The 19,524-nt window shown below is 42.6% G+C and overlaps 1 protein-coding gene across 7 annotated transcripts; it reads right to left on the bottom strand.

The window, feature by feature from the left end:
• Positions 1-1,941: 1,941 nt before the first annotated feature.
• LOC111219821 (protein quaking-B-like) lies at positions 1,942-17,342 on the bottom strand. 7 transcript variants are annotated; one of them, XM_022742623.1, is made up of 9 exons: positions 16,730-17,342; positions 13,727-13,875; positions 12,378-12,494; positions 9,123-9,266; positions 7,752-7,839; positions 7,239-7,523; positions 6,261-6,284; positions 5,531-5,608; positions 1,942-3,587 (listed from the first exon to the last, which is right to left on the bottom strand). In XM_022742623.1, exons 1-9 carry the CDS (start codon positions 16,869-16,871, stop codon positions 3,565-3,567), a joined length of 1,050 nt encoding a protein of 349 aa, XP_022598344.1. In that variant the 5' UTR covers positions 16,872-17,342; the 3' UTR covers positions 1,942-3,564. The 7 variants fall into 7 exon arrangements, with proteins under 7 accessions (XP_022598344.1, XP_022598345.1, XP_022598347.1 ...); XM_022742624.1 differs by having other exon boundaries at positions 5,531-5,605; positions 16,730-16,871; XM_022742626.1 differs by lacking the exon at positions 6,261-6,284 and having other exon boundaries at positions 16,730-16,871.
• Between the last annotated feature and the right edge of the window lie 2,182 nt (positions 17,343-19,524).

Raw genomic sequence — 19,524 nt, 5'->3', positions numbered from 1 at the left:
TTTCCCTGCAGCTTATAGGACTCCACTGTTATTCGGCTAAAATCATTCCGCTGCCGCTCGGTCATCAAATATTTACCAAGCAGAGGAAATCTGGAGCTGTTCATTATGTGGAGAACGCCGTGCATACATAGCAATGTAAATCAACCTGTCTTTTCCTCTCACTTTCTCTCTTTTTCTCCCACACACACACACACACACACGCGCACACGCACGCACACAAACACACTTTGATTTTAAGCGCTGGGAGCACTGGGCCCCAGTGTTGGCAATGGTGAGAGCTGACTGCAGAATACATTGCCAGATGCTTGAAGAGTGTTTCATTCCAGACTAGGAGAACAAGAAAAAAAACAAAACAAAAAGAAAAACAGCACGAAACTTGACTGAAAACAGGAAAAACAGAGACAAGAGTACACACCCATCCAAACACACATGCACCACCACCCATCCCTATCCACACATTCTCTCTCTCTCTCTCTTTTATTTTCTCTCTCTCTCTCTCTTGCTATCTCCACTCAGTGCTTCCACTCTGCTTCTTCCTGTCCAGAGGATTGTCAGCAGCGGTCACATTATGTCCTTTCTCTCTCTGTGATCAGGGGGCTGGGGTTGCGGCCGCAGAGCAGGCTCAACTCCAAGCCTGAAGTTCAATATCACCCCTCAACTTCACAATGAAAGCAGGAAGGGCAGGGAGAGGACGAATGAGCCACCCACTGCTGCATTCACCACGGAAAACCCCATGTGATTCTGTTTTTTTTTTTTTTTTTTTTTTTTTTTTTTTTGAGTGTGTGAAACTTTAAATGAGTTGTTTAAACTTTTACTTTTAACTACAAGTGTCAAAGGCTCAAATTACCTACGGGTATTTTTTAAAATAACCTCTTTTTATGTTTTTATTCTTTAATGAGCGCAGCCTTAAAAAGAAAAAAAAGTCAAATTAAAACAAATGTAGCTACCATGACACATGTTGGTTATTAGCTGTAGGTTTTCAGAGACTTCAGGGACAGACTGATCCTGTGTAATATTTACTCTGCAGATGTTTGAGGGCGAGCTTGCACAATCAATTTCCCTTCAATTCCCCAGCCATCTAGTCCTCCAAACCTGACCCCCCCCCCCTTTTTTTTTTTTCTGTTATACATGCGCATGCCTCTTAGGAACCATGGTGAGCTGGGTGTGTTTTGTTCTCTCTTATTACACACATCAATGTCTGCAATGTCCACTTAAAAAGCTGAGGAAGATAGAGAACAGGAGAAAGAACGCAGAGAAAAAGAAGTGGGGAGCAACATGTTGTGGCCTTTTCCCTGCATTTTGTCTGAAGTATCTGCTGTTTTCTTTTTGTCCCTCTGTGTCCAAGGAGTGTTTGGTGATTAGTATGCAGAAAGGAAGCTGATTTGCATAATTAAGTGCTACAGTGAAAAAGCAACAAAGTTTGTTAGTTTTACAACTATGAGTTTAATAGTGTACAAAGAGTTATTCCTGCTCAGAATACTTTAAAAGTTAAAAGTTCATTGTTCAACACATATCTTTTCTTTTTTTTTCTCATTTTTTTTTTAGACACACATGTATGTTTTAAAAGGAATCCAAAGCAGAGACAGATACAATTAAAGTGGTTAATAATCACAGAAGTGGTAACAGTTAGTAACCTACACTTGGCACTGAAGAGTAGATTAATGTTGTACTACACTGTTAATTGTCACACGTATAGTATACAAAAGGCACAGAAGGCAAGCAATGCTGATCTCAAAGGCTTAAGTTAATACAGAGAACATCAGACTCCAGTTTCTCAGGACAGAGTGACTACTAGTGACACATGAAGGATAGTTATATTCATCAAATTATTCTCCGTAATAAGGCATAATGTTCTTATCTGAAAAGGTCATTTAATGTTATTTTCATGTACAAAATAAAATATAAAAATACATTATAAACTTGTTACAGATGTTACGACTCCATGATTTTTTTTTTTTTTAAACGTCAAGGCATCAGCTGGTTTGTGTATGTAAAAGTGTACCACACCCTCTGAAAAAGCGGATACACATGCAAAAATATATTGTATGTATGGACGACTTCATCTCCAACAAAACAATCAACCGAAAACAAACAAACAAAAAACAAAAAGAATAACACTGTTCTCTGGAGGCATCCAAAAACCTCACATAAACATTTCAGACACTGTAGCTAGAGCTTCAATACTGCATTGCACTTCCAATTCAAATGAGCCACTGGTTTTCTTTTTGGCAATAAAATCTGAATTGGGAAGAGTTATGGATGTAAAGCCGTAAAATGACGACACATGCGACACATTTCCTGCAGTCGTAATTAATCTGCATAAACCCAAATAACATAATTTCATGCTGGGCACAATGCCATGGTGTAGTGATAAAAGATTTAGGTGTAACATTGTTCCATCGCGCTCAATAAATAAAGGCACTGTTGTTCAAGCTCATACAATACTGTAGTGTGAAAAAAGGCAAAGGCATCGCTGTGGAGAAGTCCTCGAGATTTAGACAAAAGAAGTGCAACCTTCCCTCTGCATGTGTGTCTATCTGTAACTGTACAAGCTTAGTATTTATTCTGTATATGTCAACTCAGTATCCGGGTGCTTTACCGTTTAAGAAACACTCAGAGATACTTTGGCATTTTGGATTCCGGTTTGTTATTTTTCCTCATTGAGCACCTGTCGCTTTATGGAGAAAAAGGTTCGGCGCTGGCATTTTGCTCGACTGAACGATGGCTTTTCTTTTTTTTTTTTAAGTATTCCTCAAATATGCTACAAGCAGCAGAAAATAATGCACTTAAAAAAAAAAGAAGAAGCATGTGACATTTTAAACATCATTGGAAATCGCACGTTGGTGTTACATTTTGAAGGAAAGCGTGTTAATATATGAACATTTTAACACCATTATAATGTGTTATAATGAAATTAATGTATGTTGGGCCATAAAAGAAGCAATCCCTTTCAAGAGTGTCTGGAAATTTTCCCATGTTAAGTGAGAGGTGCCTGTTGAGGAAAAATACTACAAAATATCAACATATCTCTTTCAGTTTAGTGTTTATGGAGGGTTTCTGTGGCGGATAAGTACAATTACCATCATTATCAGTATAGTTACCGTGTTATTAATAGAGTCATTATTATTGCGTCGCAATGACTGAGGGTAGGGCAGCTCAGAGAGACAGTTTGGCACAGCTAGGGATTAGTTTAGGAGCCCTTCACCAGTTTGGGGCCCATCCTCAGTAAAGCCTACTGGTTATGGATGGCAATAACTGATACAGATTGGGATTTTGACTGTCGGATGGTTGTAAAAAATTCACAGACTGGCTTTGGAGTTTTGTAAGGAAGGCACGTTTGGTAAAGTTTAGGTTAGGACTTGGTGATGGGCGGGGTCCTGAGGTTTATTCCCATGATCGCTGTCGTCTGGTTGGTTGGTTAGACAGAAGCGGCCGGGTTGTTCCCAATGTGCTGGTCTCTGGTTGGCTGAGCTGGGGGAGTGGCGGGGCCGTGGGCCAATGAGCACGCCAGCGGGCAGAGATGGGTGGGTCATCAGTGGGCGGAAATGTCAGAAGGTCAAGGGGTCATGGGTTAGTTGCCGTGGCAGCTAGAGTTAGACGGACAGAGACGGACAGACATGGAAAGGAAACAAAAAGGGCACATAAAAGGGGACATAAAAAGAAAAAAAGATAGAAGAGAGATTAGTGTCAGCTAGTGGCGTCAGGATGACAACAAGGCAGATCTACTGCAGTCACACAGCATGAGGGGTATTACATAAGAGGCGCACAGCACCTTCATGAGCCCTCCATAACCATTCACAAGGACTTACGTCAACAACCAGGTGTTGACGTAAGGAATGGCTGGTTGGCGATGCTCACCTGTGCTCATGAAGGTGTTTGCAGGGTTAAGTTTTAGCAGATACCCCTCCTGTCGCGTGACCGCTGCTATAGTGATACTACTCATGCTAGCTGGGCTACTTCTAGCACAGACAGACAGTGAAACCATGGACAGAGAGGGAGACAGCATGGTTTCATGTGGGTGAGAGAGTGACCTTTATGTCCAGAGAAAAGTGTCTGGGCCTCAGAAATACTTTCGCTTACTGACAAGTAGAGGTGTTGTTTAGCAGCAGGCACAAGATCTTGGTGATTAACAGTTGTGATTAACTGATTATTGATTATGGTTTGATCTATTTGCTATGAAGTATTAGAAGAGCACCTAATGACTACAGTAAGCAAAGAGGCACCATAAGAGACAGCAATGAGAGGTTAAGAGATGGTGATTTTAGAGGGACTTTAGGAACAATTTAACAATAGACAGACTAACTACAAGAATTTAGAGGCTTTGGTTTTCTTTAGAGATTTTTTTCAATAGTCATCTTTATTGCCTTTTAGTGTTTTTTGTCCATCGTGTACAACAAGAGCACCACTGCTCACACACACACATATATTGTAGCTAGCTAGTCCATTTCTATTGCATAAAACAGTCACGAGGCCTGTGAATCGAGAAGGTCACCTCATCTTAAATACACAGAGTATAACACTGCCTTCATTGCCACCTTCGCGGTGACTAAAACAGTAGTAGCTACACACTTTGAATAAAATTTGAAGTTTACATGGAGACACTTCATCTATAAAAAGCATACCATAAAAACAAAAATAAAAATTTACAAACTAAAAAAAACTAAAAAAAAAATACTACAAGTATTTCCAAGCGATCTTGTTCCATAAGCTTCATATAAGCACTTAAATCCTTAAAATCCCTATATACAAATTTATTTTGCAGCTAAATACATGGTAACAGCACCACTCTGGCTAGGAAATATATGAAAGATGTAAACAGCCCCAATGATAAAGTCCAGTGGGCGACTGATAAGACCACAAACAACAGTATTTCATACAAAAGAGCTTGTAACACAGACTTCAGTAGTTATCACACGCTGTGTTTTAGTAGTAAAAACCAAAGATCATATTGAATTGAATGACCTTCAGAAAAAGACAACCACTGTTACTTTAAGTGTCATATAGTCATTGGGCACAACACAGGATTTAATTAATAATAATAAAAAAACATTTGTGGAAATCTACTGGAATGAAATTGGGTATAAATAAATGTTCCCACAGTATTTGTAGGGTCAAAAGTAGTAATGAGGAGATAAACAACAACAAAAAAAAAAAGTTTCTGAGAGATAGGACTCCAAATCCAGAGTCACAAGGACCGAGTCACATGAATGGAGCGGTCCATTCTAATTGAGAGGGTCCCGGCCTGCAAGCCGTCCAGTTTATCTAACAGGCGAGCAAAGATAAGCGCTGCAGCTGGCACCCCTAACATGGTTCCTCCCAATCTGCTCACTGCAACAAATACTGTTTCACATTTTACACTGAAGCCGCTTCAGCGTGTGACCTTTTTGCCCGATACAGTTATTTATTTTTTTAGGCATGCCGTATTACAGACACATGTAAACTGAAATTGGTCCATTGGTCTGCATGCACGCACACTAACACACACACCCACATACACATACACATTAAAGTGGCTGGTGAGCTAACTAACCTCTGTCTGTGGTCACTACCCTTTGGTAAGGATGGATTCTCTTGTCGTGGCGTCGTACCTTAGTGGTCATGGCACCTGCTAACAGCCATTGACATCGCCAAAACAGAACACAGAAGGTTACTCATCAGAAAGACATCAAACAGTCCACCCATGGCACCAACATCAGTGAAACCAGGAATTTACAAAGTGTTCAAGGCTGAAGGTGAAAAATAAGCAAAAACATCTCACTTCTAAGAGACAGAATTTTTTTTGTTGTTTTGTGGTCTTCTGTTTTCTAAGGAAAATAATAATCCAAACCACTAATCTCTGACTACGCTTCACTAGTAGATTCAACATCAGCTGTAAGTAAAGTCACTCTATAGCTCTGTGATCAAAATAAGCTTTAACATATTAAATCACAAACAGCAGCACTAAAATAACTATGGGTTCACTAAAAATGTGTTAAAATTACAAGCGGAAGCTGAACTATTAAAAAAAAGTTAAGTAGCTGTCACACCACAACACTAGTCTGCTAATACAAAGAGGAAATTAACAGGAATGGACACTTGACTACAGAATGACTGTCGAGGAATCTGTCATCCTAAAGTATGAGCAAACTCTGAGTGTTTGCTCTGTGGGACAAGTATGTGTGTGTGGGGGAGGGAGGGAGGGGGGGGGGTCTCTGCAAGCCAGTCCATGTGTGTGCTAGGAAGGGTTGCTATCGCTTAGCCTTTGGTTGGGAAAGCCATACCTGCAAAAACACAGGGAGAAGAGACTGTTAGCCCAGAAATGAGCTTCAGCATCGATCTGTACATGTCGTGGATGTATTACAAGAGCTGGATACGGCAACCAATTTGTTCCAGTGGCAAACTACGGTACTGCAATAATAATGACCTTGTGCTCTGCTATCGGCCCTGGTCTAGATTATCTGGTTTTGAGTCGGGTTCAAGTGGTTTTGTTGGGTAAAGGTTCTTTTTCATCTTTTTATGTGATTTAAATTTCATTCATGATACTGGAAACATTAGTTTGACAAGAAAACTTCAGATGACCCCCATCCCACATATGATTGACACCTATCATCACAGAACTCAAAACCATACTCAGGTCATGTGATGGCAACTCCATCTGCTGGAAAAAGAGTTTGGATTTCTTTTTCTTTTTTTTTTGTCAAACAGATGTATTTTATCAAGAAATTTCCCTCTTCCTCTCTCTGACTGAGTCAACAGCATGTCGTGTTACAAGTAGATATGTAATGCCCAGAGGGAAGAAGAGTGGGGAGACAGAGTGAGGTCATTGCATTGCCTCAGGGCAAATGATAAAATAAAGCAAAAATATATCTCCAGGTCCAGGGTTGGGATTTGGGTATGAAATTTGGCAAGCCAGGTTTGGTCTTTCAGACGTGGATACAAGCCAGGTTTGGGTCTCAGTTTTTAGGCACGTGGAATTTAACTGTGGACCAAAAAGCTTCATAGACTGCCATAATAAAAGATGTCTGTAAAGTTGCTGACAGGACAAAAAATTAAACCACAAAGATTCTATATTTGTAAAACTTCCTCCAAGCTGTTTTTTGTTAGCGATGTCCCCTCAGTGTAAAGTCTATGGGGCGAGCGGGCGTGGCCAGGAAAAGTTTTTTTGCTTGATGAGCAACTCTCATTGGAGCCCAGTATCCAGTTCTCACAATACATCCATTGCCTATGTATGAAAGTGATGAACTTCCAAATCTACATACCTAATACTCCAGTTGAGTCAATTGGGTATTCCAATATGGAGGGTGTGAGTGTGTAGGGATAATCGTAGGGTGTGTAGATGATTCCAGATTCGGGCCCTTGCTGCACCAGCGCCGGGTGCGGATTGCCTCCCGGCACGAGGGTGGAGCTCTGGATCTGACGAATCAGAGGCATGATGGTCGGCGTGGTGACGGGGGCGGGGTTGCGCAGAGTGGGAGGCAGGACGGGCGTCGGGCCTGTGATGATCCGAGGCGCCTGAGGGGTCGCTAGCGGGAAGGCGGCGGTGGCTGTGTGGCACACAAAATGCACGATATTGCAAGTATGCGCACACCCACACGCGAGCGCACCAGAAGTGAACACGTACAATGGACAGGGAAGAAGAGGAGAGGACAAACAGACTATTTAACAGGAGAAACAGAGGCATTGTTCATATATACAGTGGACTCCTGTAACAAGACCCCTCCTTTGTCACCCACCAACCCTCCTCCACATGTTAACTGTGATGTCATCCTTACGCGTCTTGACATTGGCGTCTCTGTAGGTCCCATTGAGAATGGCCAGCTCCATCAACTGCATTTTCTTCAGGTTGTCCTCCCCCTCAGCCTGCAACCAACACATGCAAGCACAGCAGCACAGCGCTGTCATTCAGCCATTTCACAAGCCAATGAATCAACTTTTGTGAGAGTCTGGTCAAAAAGTCGGCAAATGTTACAGTATGCGGACACTAATTCTGAATCAATTTAAATGTTTTCAAAAGGGAAAGAAGTATGTTGTTTTTTTTCCTCTTCTGTTTGCTGTTTTTTTTTTTTTTTTACATAGTCTGCAGCGGAGATGACGAGACCTTGAACACAGCCGCTCCACCTCGCAGGGCATATTCAGTGTCAAACACGCTAGCTTCTTAGCTCCAGTTACAGCTTGGTGAGAAGCTTGACTGATTTACAGTTGGACAGCAAGGTCGGCCGGGTTAAACTAACACATATCATTAACTTTAGCTACCACACACAAACACGCACTCACTCACTCACTCACTCACTCACTCACTCACTCACTCACTCACTCAAACGCAGATTAACAGGTGTTTGAGCTCCTGATTGCCTATAGACACTCCTTGCATCCTATACCGTTCTGGGGTTGGAGCAGGAAGTGATGGCTGATTGCTGCAACAGAAATCCCCCTGCAGGTCTTTTCAGTCTGTTTCTATTGTTGTTAATAATGCGGAGGAGATAAAAAGGAAAGAGCCTTGTGATTTCAAAATATGTGCTTCTGTGCTTCTGTCAAACAGGGATAATTTAGAGAGTGCCCCTGTGTGTGTCTGCTCATGTCTGTGCAATGTTCCTCATCATTTGTTATTCGTCATTATGTTTTCATGTACGTATGAGTGAGTCTGTAGGGGGGAGGTAGGTGGGCCGGAGAATGTGAGAAATGTTGAGGAGTGCAATCAAAATGTCCTCTTGTGTGGACAACAAGACAAAAAAAAACCCAGTGAGAAAGAGGAATACTGTAGCCAGTAGTTGGGAATGAAGTGAGTTGTGAACAAGTGAAAGGAGTGATGGAGTGGGGAGAACGAGTGAACAGACTCTCCATTCATTCCCTCAGCCTTTCAAACAACCCGGGGTTACCATGGAAACCCCTTTATGTGTGTACCCTAATTACCCTAACTCCTTACACATACTCTCTCATACACACGGAGACACACACACACACACACACACACACACACACACACACACACACTTTTTGGACTGACAATCCCCTTCCCCCTTCCATGCATACCAACACAGTGAACCCTCATCCAGTCACACGCAGTTTTTCCATCAGTCCAGGCTGTAATATCTGACACTGGGGGGGGTGATGATGATGGTGGGGGGTTTCGGACCGATACTCACAGCAGGCACGAGAAGCTTCTTGACCTCGTTGATGGCCCGCTGGAGTTTGATCTTGGCCCGGTTGTGTGTGTCCTCCACCGTGATCAGGACGTGGAGGTCCTCGCTCAGGTGCTCCCAGTTGGGCTTCCCTCGGTTCATCTCCTCCTGGAACATGCAAAAATTTTAAAAGACTCAGTTTGAATGCACCACCCAAGCTCGGCCCATTACGGGAGAGACGAAACAGGATTTCACTCTTCTGTTTTTGGCACAGCTCATGGATCGGCCTCCAACTGCACACAAACACACACGAGGCTCAAGGTCGTGTAATGCAGCTCTGGAAGCATCACCAAACTCATCAAACATCCCCTTAAGTGCTTAAACAAGTTTGGTGTTTCATGTTAGTGAAGGTTCTGCAGATTCTTTCTGTAACAGTTCCCCAAATCACATCATTTTTTGCAGCTGCTCTTTATCTGTTCTTTTCCTTTCTTTCTCCCTCTCTTTATCAAAACTACAGCTGGAAAGATTTGTCAGTTAATTGATATTCAGTTGCTGATTCAATGACAACGGCACCATTAATCACTGAATAATCGTTTACACAGTCATTATCAAGTAAAAATACCACACACAGTCACTGTTGCTGTTTGTACTTGTTGGTCTCCTTCCTTGTTGTTCATATAACAAAACAGGTACAGTTGTGTGTTTTGGATAACCTTGTGTTCAAAATGGTTACAAGAAACACCAAACAGAAGCTGGATTAGCTGCTGCTCTCTGTTTCAGGTCATTGTAATATTGTGTTGTTGTTTTTTTCAAAGTTCATCAGACAAGCAATCAGAAGCCAGTCTATGGGCTCTGGGAACTTGTGACAGGGATTTGTTTTTATTTTTAGCCCCATTAACTCACGGGAATGGCAATGTCAGTCCATCACTCCCTGAAATATCATGACCAATTTTGAATGGGTTGTCATGAAGTTTTGTACAGAAATTAACAGAATCCTCTGTCTTAATTGTTTCTGAGTATTGTTTCTCAACAACATATGGATGGATCACTCTCACATCTATCCATTAAATATGAGGCTACAGTCAGGAGACAGTTAGCTTAACTTAGTTAGCTTAGCAAAAAGACTGTAAATAGCTGCCCAGTGGTTACAAAATCCACCTAATAGCATGTTTAAAGCTCACAAATTAAAATTTTTTTGTTTAATCTGTACAAAAAACAAAGGATGATAATGACACATTGTGCTTTTATGATAAGGGATGGTTGAATAGCTTCAAAACGCCCTCCGGAGTGGGAGGGCCGAGTGGGAGTGGAGGTGACAAAGTAAGTTGGGTTTGAACTCTGTAGCTCTTTTTTTCATTCGTCACACAAAAATTTATCACTTTTCATGTGACAGACCAAGTGCAATGCTACTAATGTCTTCCATCAGCGACTGTCACATCTCCACCTTGACCATCGGATTTTCACTCCACCTTCGAGTGCGACCGTTCAGACAAACCACAAACACCAACGTGGACTACGAACTAGTTCTGTCCGAGCATGACCTGACCTTTATGTGCTGGAACTATTTCTTGGCCGGTTGCAGTGACTTCCTGGCCAGGCAAGCTGCCCCCCACTCCCCCACCCCCCACCCCCCCTTGCTTCCAGTCTTTATGCTAAGCTAACCTAAAACCATCGCCTGACTGACGAAGAAAAAGAATAAGTGTATTTTCCAAAACTATTCCTTCAAGTACAGTCTCACAGAGTCGCTAACACGCCTCAACTACCAGATGTTAATGAAAATAACTGTTAGTTGCAGCTGAGTTAAAACTAAAATTATGAATCTTTCTATCTCAGCATGGTGTGCGGGGAGATTGTATCCTCTGTGGATGTTTTGTCAAGTGAGATGTATCGTTTTGAAGAACACTAAAAGTCAACATCTTTCTCTCTTCTCCCCCTGTTGCCTCCCACTGTGTCTCTGTTTTCCTTCCTCTCTGTCTCTGTGTGTGTCTATATGTGTCTGTGTGTGTGTGTGTGTCTCTTGCTCTCTGAGGGGCGTGCGGGGTAGGGAATGTTCTGGAGAGAGAGAAAGAGATAGAGAGAGAGAGAGAGAGGGGGGTGGTGGAGGAATGCTGGACTTGCTCCACCTGCCGTTTGGAAAGCTTGAGCCGACTCCGTCCAACAGCAGACACCAGGGGAGAGGAAGGGAGGACAGATGGACTGAGCACCAGGACAGGAGAGAAAAACTGAGCACCAAAACCGGGTGTTGGGGAAGGGCAGATAGATAGATAGAGAGATAGAGAGATAGAGAGATAGATAGATAGATAGACCTCACCCCTCTCTGTTCCTTGCTTTGATTTTTAACTTGTTTTGTTTCTTGCATCTGTTACATTTTTATTTTAAACATGTAAAGCACTCAGTAAAAAACACTTGAGGCTACAACATGTTTTTGCAGGTTTCTACAAATCACATTACAGCTGAACATTTCCCAAAGCAAATCAGTTATTTAAGTTATTTTAACATTTCTGAGCTGATCTTTCCCATCCTGCAGACTGCTGTTGGATTGTGCTCTCATTTGAAAGCCACTGAAAGTCTTCTCAAACACAACTAAACATCATGTCCTCCATTTATTTTTTTTCCCAGTGTTGTTATTGCTGAGTGCTAATGCATCTTAAAATAAGCTCAATTTAAAGCACATCATGAATGTAACTTTGACAAAAATTGCACATAATGTTCTTTCTGATGGGCCAAGTTCAATGAAAACAAATGAAAGCCTGGATATTAAAAAAACACTCAAAGGAGTAGTTTGAAATTTTGTGAAACCCACTTATTTGCTTTCTTGCTGATAGTGAAAAGATAGATCCTCTCGTGTCTGTACAGTAAATAGGAAGATATAGCTGGTTAGCTTAGCTTAGAATAAATACTGGAAACAAGGGGAAAGAGCTAGCCTGCCTCTGTCTGAAACTGACAAAATCCACTCTCTAGCACCTAAAACTCACTAAATGACCTTTATATCTTGTTTGTCTAATTCGTACAAAGAAAATGTGTACTGTAAAAGTGTAAAATGACAAATTGTGGTTTTATCGGTGGTTGTACTTGGGTTTATGTGCCTGTTTCTGAATTAAACAAACATGATGTAGCACTTTAATTTGTGAAAATATCAAATAAGGTGATTTCCCAAAATGTCAAAGTATTCCTTTAAATAAATACATGTTATGTGAACATGCAAAAACAATTATAACAATAAGAAGATAAAAGCATGTAACTTGTGTGTTTTACGAGTGCATCTCTTGGTGTGTGTACCTTCTTCTTGTCTCTCATGGAGCCCTTTCCTCGCACCATAATCTTGCAGCCGGTTTCTGCCTCCAGTTGTTTGGCCGTCAGTCCACGTGGGCCCAGGATCCTCCCGACAAAGTTGAACTACGCAAAAGAGCAAAACACACAGATTAAAAATAAATAGGCCTGAAGGAAGATGGGACACATTTTTACATCACACTCACACACACACAAACTGTCTTTTTACAATGTGTGTATTTACTGTACATGCGCTGTGTGTGAATGTGTGTGTGAGTGTGTGTGTGTGTGTGTGGCTTTGAGGTTTGTGCATCTGTGATGTGTCTGTGTTACTAAGAGAGACAAAAATAGCTCATTATATGGGTGCTGGCTGGTGCTGGTGGCATGACAGGACAGCGCCGTTCTCTTAACCTTATCTGTCACTAAGACTGAGTGATTAACTAGACAGCTGCCCCTGTGTGTGTGTGTGTGTGTGGGTGTGTGTATGTGTGTGTGTTCTTTCACCACTGCCCCTCTGTTTTGTCATACACTCCTCTCATAACATTTGTCCAGCTTCTTTTATTCCTCCGCTAAAGTCTCACTGAGTTTAACCAAAGTTACAACATATTCCAGGATGACCCTTGTCTCTTTACCAACACACGCAAATCCAGATAGAGGAACTGCTCTCTAAATTTAACCCTGATCTCAACTGTTTTCCAGTGCACTCCTGTGTCTGTGTGTGTGTGTGTGTGTGTGTGTCCTGTTAGTCTCCTGTCATGTGAGTGAGGACAGCCTGTCATTGTGCTCGGTGATTGGCGAGCTGATGCATGGGGAAAATCATGTGAGCCATTCAATTTGGATCAACGGAACTCATATTGAAGTGCTTAACCGTACTTGGCGTGAGTGGTGATGTGCTGGATGGTGAAGTCTGCTCATTGCAGCGCACTTGACTTTATATTCGAGGAAAAAAAACTTAATCCAGCTTTTTAAGCTGTTGTTAATATTTATAGTGTAAACTTGAGGCTGAAAGTTGTGTCGCAGCGAGGGAGTTTAAATGAAATCATTACCTTTTTAACTAAACAAAACTTATCTTAATATGAATCTTAAAAAACTGGTGTAAATGATCCATTTTTATCATATTGTAAACACGGGTCAAGAATCATTATTGATCAATTTTAAGTCTAGATTACATCACTGGGTGTGAGCACAGATGTTCTCAGAGTGAAATCAGCCCTCAGATAAAATGTAAAGCTGTGATTAACAGGAACACTGACTTTTCTGGCAGCCTTTTCTGTAGCTAGGAGGAGACAAAGTGACAACAGCCAAAAGTAAACAGAGACTCTTCTGAAAGGGCAAAGGTCATGGATTTGTCCACTCACGTCAGGGTACTCTTTGACAGGCACGTAGAGCTTCTCCTGCAGCTGAGCCACGGGGCCGATAGCCTCGGGAAGCTCCTCCATGTCCCGCCCGTTGAACATCCCGCCGTTCAGTGTGTCGTTGTACATGTCCTTGCGTACCCTGCCGATTTCTTGGGAAGACGAGACAGAGAGAAGAAAAAAAAAAAAGTTAAGCTGAGGACGTCCGTGAACATGTCCAAGGGGGACAACAAGTTTCACATTTCTTTAGACTGCCCGTTTTTTTAGGAGGATGACTCACTGTCACCAGAGTTACAGGAGGCTCTGAATGTGACAGTAGACAGACAGGCAGTCAGACAGACAGGCACACGCATTCTGCACCACAATGTAGAATCTAACCATTGAATGCTTTGCAATCAGACCTCTTCTATTACTGAAAATTTCTCTCTTTCTATTTCATTCTCCAACAGTGTTTGACACAGATACACACACATACACACACTGTTCTTCTTTCACTCTGTAAATAATGCGAGAGAAAAACATACATGTTAGTGGGTGTCACAATGACCTGCTCTACCCTCCGGTGTTTATGAACTTCTGCTGCAGGGCAGTTATTCCACAACCATATAGAAACAGCACTGACAAAGCATTACGGCCACAAATAACAGTGATTTTCATTATCGATAAATCTGTAGACCATTTTCTCCATTTATCAGTTGGCCTATAAAATGCCAAATAATTCCCATCATTTTCCCAGAGTTTTTGTTGATGTCTTCAAGCATCTTGTTTTGTGCATCTACAACAGTGCAAACCCCAAAGATGATCTGTTTACAATAATTTAAAACAGAGAAAATCAGCATATTCACACACTGAAGAATCAGCAACCAGAGAACTGCTTGAATTCTTGATGAAATTAATCGATAATCAAAATGGTTGTGATCGATTATTCGAATGATTGTTGCAACTGTAGAAAGCACAGAAATACACTAGGCATCATTAATCTGTAATCATCAGCAGTAATGACTGTAATTTGCTTTCTATTTTGATTTAAAAACAAACAAGCAATCAACTAATTTTAGTGTTGAAATCAATTTCTTAAAAGGTCAAATTTTTGGCTTAGGTTTGGTGCAGAGGTAACATCATAAATGAGACTATGTCTGCCTGTCTGTTTGTTTAGGGTTGTCTCAATGACCGATGCTAGCCTCTGATGCCTTTGTAATGACACGCTAGCACAATAATAACTGACTGCTGCATCACACAAACACATACGCAACACATGCACACAGACCCCCAGTTTGAACTTGCACACACACACACAGACCCACACACACACACACACACACACACACACACACACACACACACACACACAGCAGAATAACTGCCTTGAGGCACAAATATCATCTGACCTAAGCAGGCTGACAGCCATGTCTCCCTGCTCTGAGAGTGATAAGTCTGACCATAATAACTACAGTAGGACACTATAATTACAGACACAGCTACAGTGACAACGACGATCCTCTAATAACCTATTCTGACCTGTTACAGACCAAAACACACACACACACACACACACACACACACACAAACACAACAGAGATCTGCACAGACAAGCAGTGTGTCTGTCACGCCTCTGAGTTAAAACAGGGAGCAACTTGCTGGAGGAAAATGAGAAGTGAAAGAAGAACAAGAGACTTGAAGGAGAGAAAGATAAAGGGGGCAGCTGTGACAGGCCTTATCTTAACACTTCAACCTGTCCTAGGTTTATATATAGGCCAAAGAAACATGCACCGTGACAGAATGTGTGACTGGCAGGCTTTCTTATTACCCTGCACAAAGTTTTTTGGTACAGAGCCCTTATGCCTGAGTGCCCCGTCCACATAACTCAGGCGGAAGATACAGCCTGGCTGAAAATGGGCATGGTACAAAGCCTTTCACTCTGACTGTGGGTGTCACATTATCATGTGTGAGGGATGAATATGCTCGGCCTTCAGTCTTCAATGTGAACACAACTAGAGATGTTAAGCTGACCTATTTGTCAGGCCGCAGAGGTCGTCTAGTATGAGAACAACCTTGCTGCGTCATGAGACTTGTCACAGAGCACAAAGTCGGGACCTCAGTGATCCTGATGTGCAACAACAGTAGCAACAAGAGGCCCTTGATAGCTTGTAGCACAAGTGACATTTTAAAAAATGAAGAAATGATGCCACTACGCAGTTCCTGTTCCTGTTCACGCCTTTTTAGTGTTATTTCAAAGCTGCTTGAAAGAAAGTGTGAGATATCAACAAGTGAAGTGCATTGATCAGCTGTGCAGACAGCGTGTCTTTGGAGGCTGTTAGTAGCCTCAAATCAAATATTTTACACTGTGACATGCTCTCGTTCCTGCTCAGGGATGGGCTGCAGCATTCACATAAGCCTGCGCATTAGGTCACTGGGAAAGACTAACAACTGTCTGTTTGTTCCCATCAGCAACTGACTGTGTGTGTGTGTGTGTGTGTGTGTGTGTGTGTGTGTGTGTGTGTGTGTGTGTGTGTGTGTGTGTGTGTGTGCGAGGAAGAGAGAGAGACAGAGAGAGAGAGGTCTTTTGGTGTGTGTGTGTGTGTGTGTGTGTGTGTGTGTGTGTGACAGAGACTGTGCTCATCTGCTGCTCTCAACAAATTAAAACTGTGACTCCAGGCAATTTACAAATCCTATCCACATACAGTTTTATAGCATTTTTTGAATCTTTATTGTGAAATCTATAAGCCACATGTCTATGAAGTGTAAAGCACCCTAAAATAGTGTAAGTGTTGAACAATTTATCATTAGCATCTTTCAGAGTTGGCTGGGATAACATTGCTGTCACGTTTCCCTGGAGCCAGTGAGGACTTCCTGCAGTTAATGCCTATTCAATAAAGTGAGTCAATAACAATCATTTTGATTAACACGGAAACTCGGTGTGTCCAGCCATGGAAAAGGTGGGCTCGTTTCCTCTGTAGTGTGACAAGTTGTAAAGGTGTGGTGGTGAAGGGGGGGGGGGCGCGTTACCTTCATCCAGCAGCCGCTCCAGATGCGTGAAGATGCCGCTGAAGTTGGGCAGGGAGCTCATCACCTTCCTGTCGTTCATCAGCTGCATTAGATAGTCCGGATTGGACTTGGGTCTCTCCTTCACCTCTGTCTCCCCGACCATGGCTTTTGATTCAATAGTAAAGTGACCTAGCTAAGTCGAAAAACTTATGGGAGATTTCTTTTTAAAAAACACACACACGCCCCGAGAAAATCAACGGACCCCAGGGGTTTCCACCGACCCGCTGACCGCCTCTGTAGCAGGCGGATAAAACTCAAATCTCAGCTCCGGTTAAATCGACTGTCCTTCGGTTAACGTTTCGTTTGAGAGCCCTCTCTTCTTCCAAACGCCCCCCTCAGTCCGACTCTCTCCAGACTTTGAAAAAAGTTCCTTTTCGGGGGGAGTTTGACTCTGTTTGACACTTCAGGCGACACTTTCACCGACTCCACGCACTTCTTCAGCAGCTACAAATGTACCATCTGATAGTCTCATCCGCCCCGGCTCCTCCGCTTGTGTCCGCCCAGTGTGTCGGTATTCTGCAGCGGGGATCGACTCCCAATCATATGATTACAGTATAGCAGCAGCACGAGTGGGCTGCTGGGAGCGCGCTGCGCGTAGCCGCTTTCAGAGGGGAGGAGGCTCGTGCTCGTCCCCTCAGCAGCCCCTCATTGCCCCCGCCTAGTCTCTCTCTCTCTTGGGTGCTCACACACGAGCACGCACACACCCCACACCCACGGTAAAACAATATAACAGCTCTGCATAGGTATGTACACCTGTTCTGCAAAAGTCACTGTCCATCACTTATCCTGTGAAGTGTGTGTGTGTGTGTGTGAGTGTGTGTGTGTGTGTGTGGGTGTGTGTGTGTGCAGGTGCCACCAAGTGCTGCAAGTAGCCTGCATTTTTTAAGTACTGAGGAAATATTGTACTTTTTTTACACCACTACATTTATGTATTATTGAACGGACCTGCTGGGCACCGAGGTTTATGACTTTAAAACAAGAATTATTAACAGTCACTTCATACAGAAGCTCAGGACCACGGGTCTGAGAGGTCAGGGGGCCCCTGGCCTCTGTATGAAATGACTGTTAATAATTCTTGTTTGAAAGTTGGAGGGCTCAGTTTAAAGAAACAACATGGCCACAAACTGGTGCAAAACAATCTCGAAGAGAGGCAAAGCTACAACAGTGATGAGAAATGATGCAAAATGACCACAGAGACATGCAAAATATTCAAAATGTAACACTAAACAATCATAAAGGGACCAAAACGATTGCAAATAGGTGTGCGTGTGTGTGTGTGTGTGTGTGTGTGTGTGTGTGTGTGTGTCTGTGATTGTTGATAGGAGAGATGGTATGAAACAGAGAAAAGCAGCGAATAGTCATACTGGTGAAAGCTTGAATCAGATCAATCTTGATGAATCACATAAATTATTCATTATGAAAATTATTGATGCTTAGTTTTGTGCTTCTTAATCATAGTATCATTTCAGTAAATTAAATCACCCAAAAGATAATGAAGTTAAAATTAGTTCCACCATGACCAGCTACAACATTGACATGCTGCATACACATGATATGATGTTACTGTACTTGTGATGGAGTGTCTAATAGTCTGGTATTGCTACTTTTACTTTAGTAAATGTTCTGAATACTTCTCCCATCACTGCCTCTTGCAGCCTTTCACACAGCCCCCTTCCTCTGTTCACACCCTCCACTTTGAAGACTTTTGTCAGGGATCCTGAAATAATAAGACGGTGTGAGGTGTGCATTTGTCCTCTCTGGGTGGCTGCTGCTTGGGGAGGAGAAATGTTATTGCTGAAGGAACAGATAGGTGCTAGGATCTAAAGTTAACTTGCTGTAAATCACACACACTTGTGCACACACACACAAACACACACACACACACACGCACACACACACACACACACACACATACCCGTTTTTGCTACGCCATGGGATCCAATGACCAGCTACAGCCTGCAGGGATCCACCCTTTCTGAAGGGTCTACAGACATGCTTTTAACTGCTAAAATCATTATAATTTTTTGTGAACACAAAAATGACTTGAAACATCAAATACTCTCCAAAAAAAAATAGACCTGAGATTTGGTCCTTCTGGGGACCAGTCACATTATGTTAATTAGCATACAATCAGCACCACTGTTAAACACTGCACAGCTCATGCACAGCATTTAATCTAACTAATGATGGAGTGAAACCTCAACATTAGATCACATGAACACTGGATCATCCAAACCGCCAGATTTTTCAAAACAGATCAGATTATGATTCTAAAATAACCAAAGTGCACGAGAGCGAGCGGACACACACACACACACACACACACACACACACACACACACACAGAGGCCGTGAGAACAATAGTGTGCCCATGCATGCCTTGACTTAAGCCTTTTGTCAGGCCACTGCTGACCTACGGCCACCTGGTTTCTCTCCTCTGTCCACTGTTGATACACAAGAGTGTTTTTCGCCTTGTAAGACTAAAGTTATTGATTGAGGCTGGGTGGGATGCATGCGTGTTGTGTGTGTGTGTGTGCATGTGTGTGTGTTGGTGTGTGTCTGAGCAGCAGGAATTGTAACGGGGGCCACAGTTGTTGTAAATGGCTGGTCAGCTGGTATTATGGCGAGTATCAGGGCGGGGGCAGTGCATTGTCCTCTCATAGCTCCAACAATGCCCCTGCTTGAGCAGGCCACACATCTACCAGTCACGGGCCCTCTCCTCTCTCTCTCTCTCCTCTGTCTCTGCTTTTTCTTTC

This window comes from Seriola dumerili, unplaced genomic scaffold (genome assembly GCF_002260705.1).
Source record: "Seriola dumerili isolate Sdu_G_001 unplaced genomic scaffold, Sdu_1.0 BDQW01000068.1, whole genome shotgun sequence".
Classification (NCBI taxonomy): Eukaryota; Metazoa; Chordata; class Actinopteri; order Carangiformes; family Carangidae; genus Seriola; species Seriola dumerili.
The sequence above is the reverse complement of the archived record's forward strand: the minus strand, read 5'-3'. Positions and strand labels throughout refer to the sequence as shown.

Excerpts from the sequence above, each read along its gene's own strand:
- LOC111219821 (XM_022742623.1), bottom strand. The coding sequence starts at position 16,871 with ATGGTCGGGGAGACAGAGGTGAAGGAGAGACCCAAGTCCAATCCGGAC. Across the intron at positions 12,495-13,726 it reads CTGTCAAAGAGTACCCTGAC|TTCAACTTTGTCGGGAGGAT; the intron begins GTGAGTGGACAA and ends TCTTTTGCGTAG. Across the intron at positions 3,588-5,530 it reads GGTAGTGACCACAGACAGAG|CTGCCACGGCAACTAACCCA; the intron begins GTTAGTTAGCTC and ends GTCTAACTCTAG.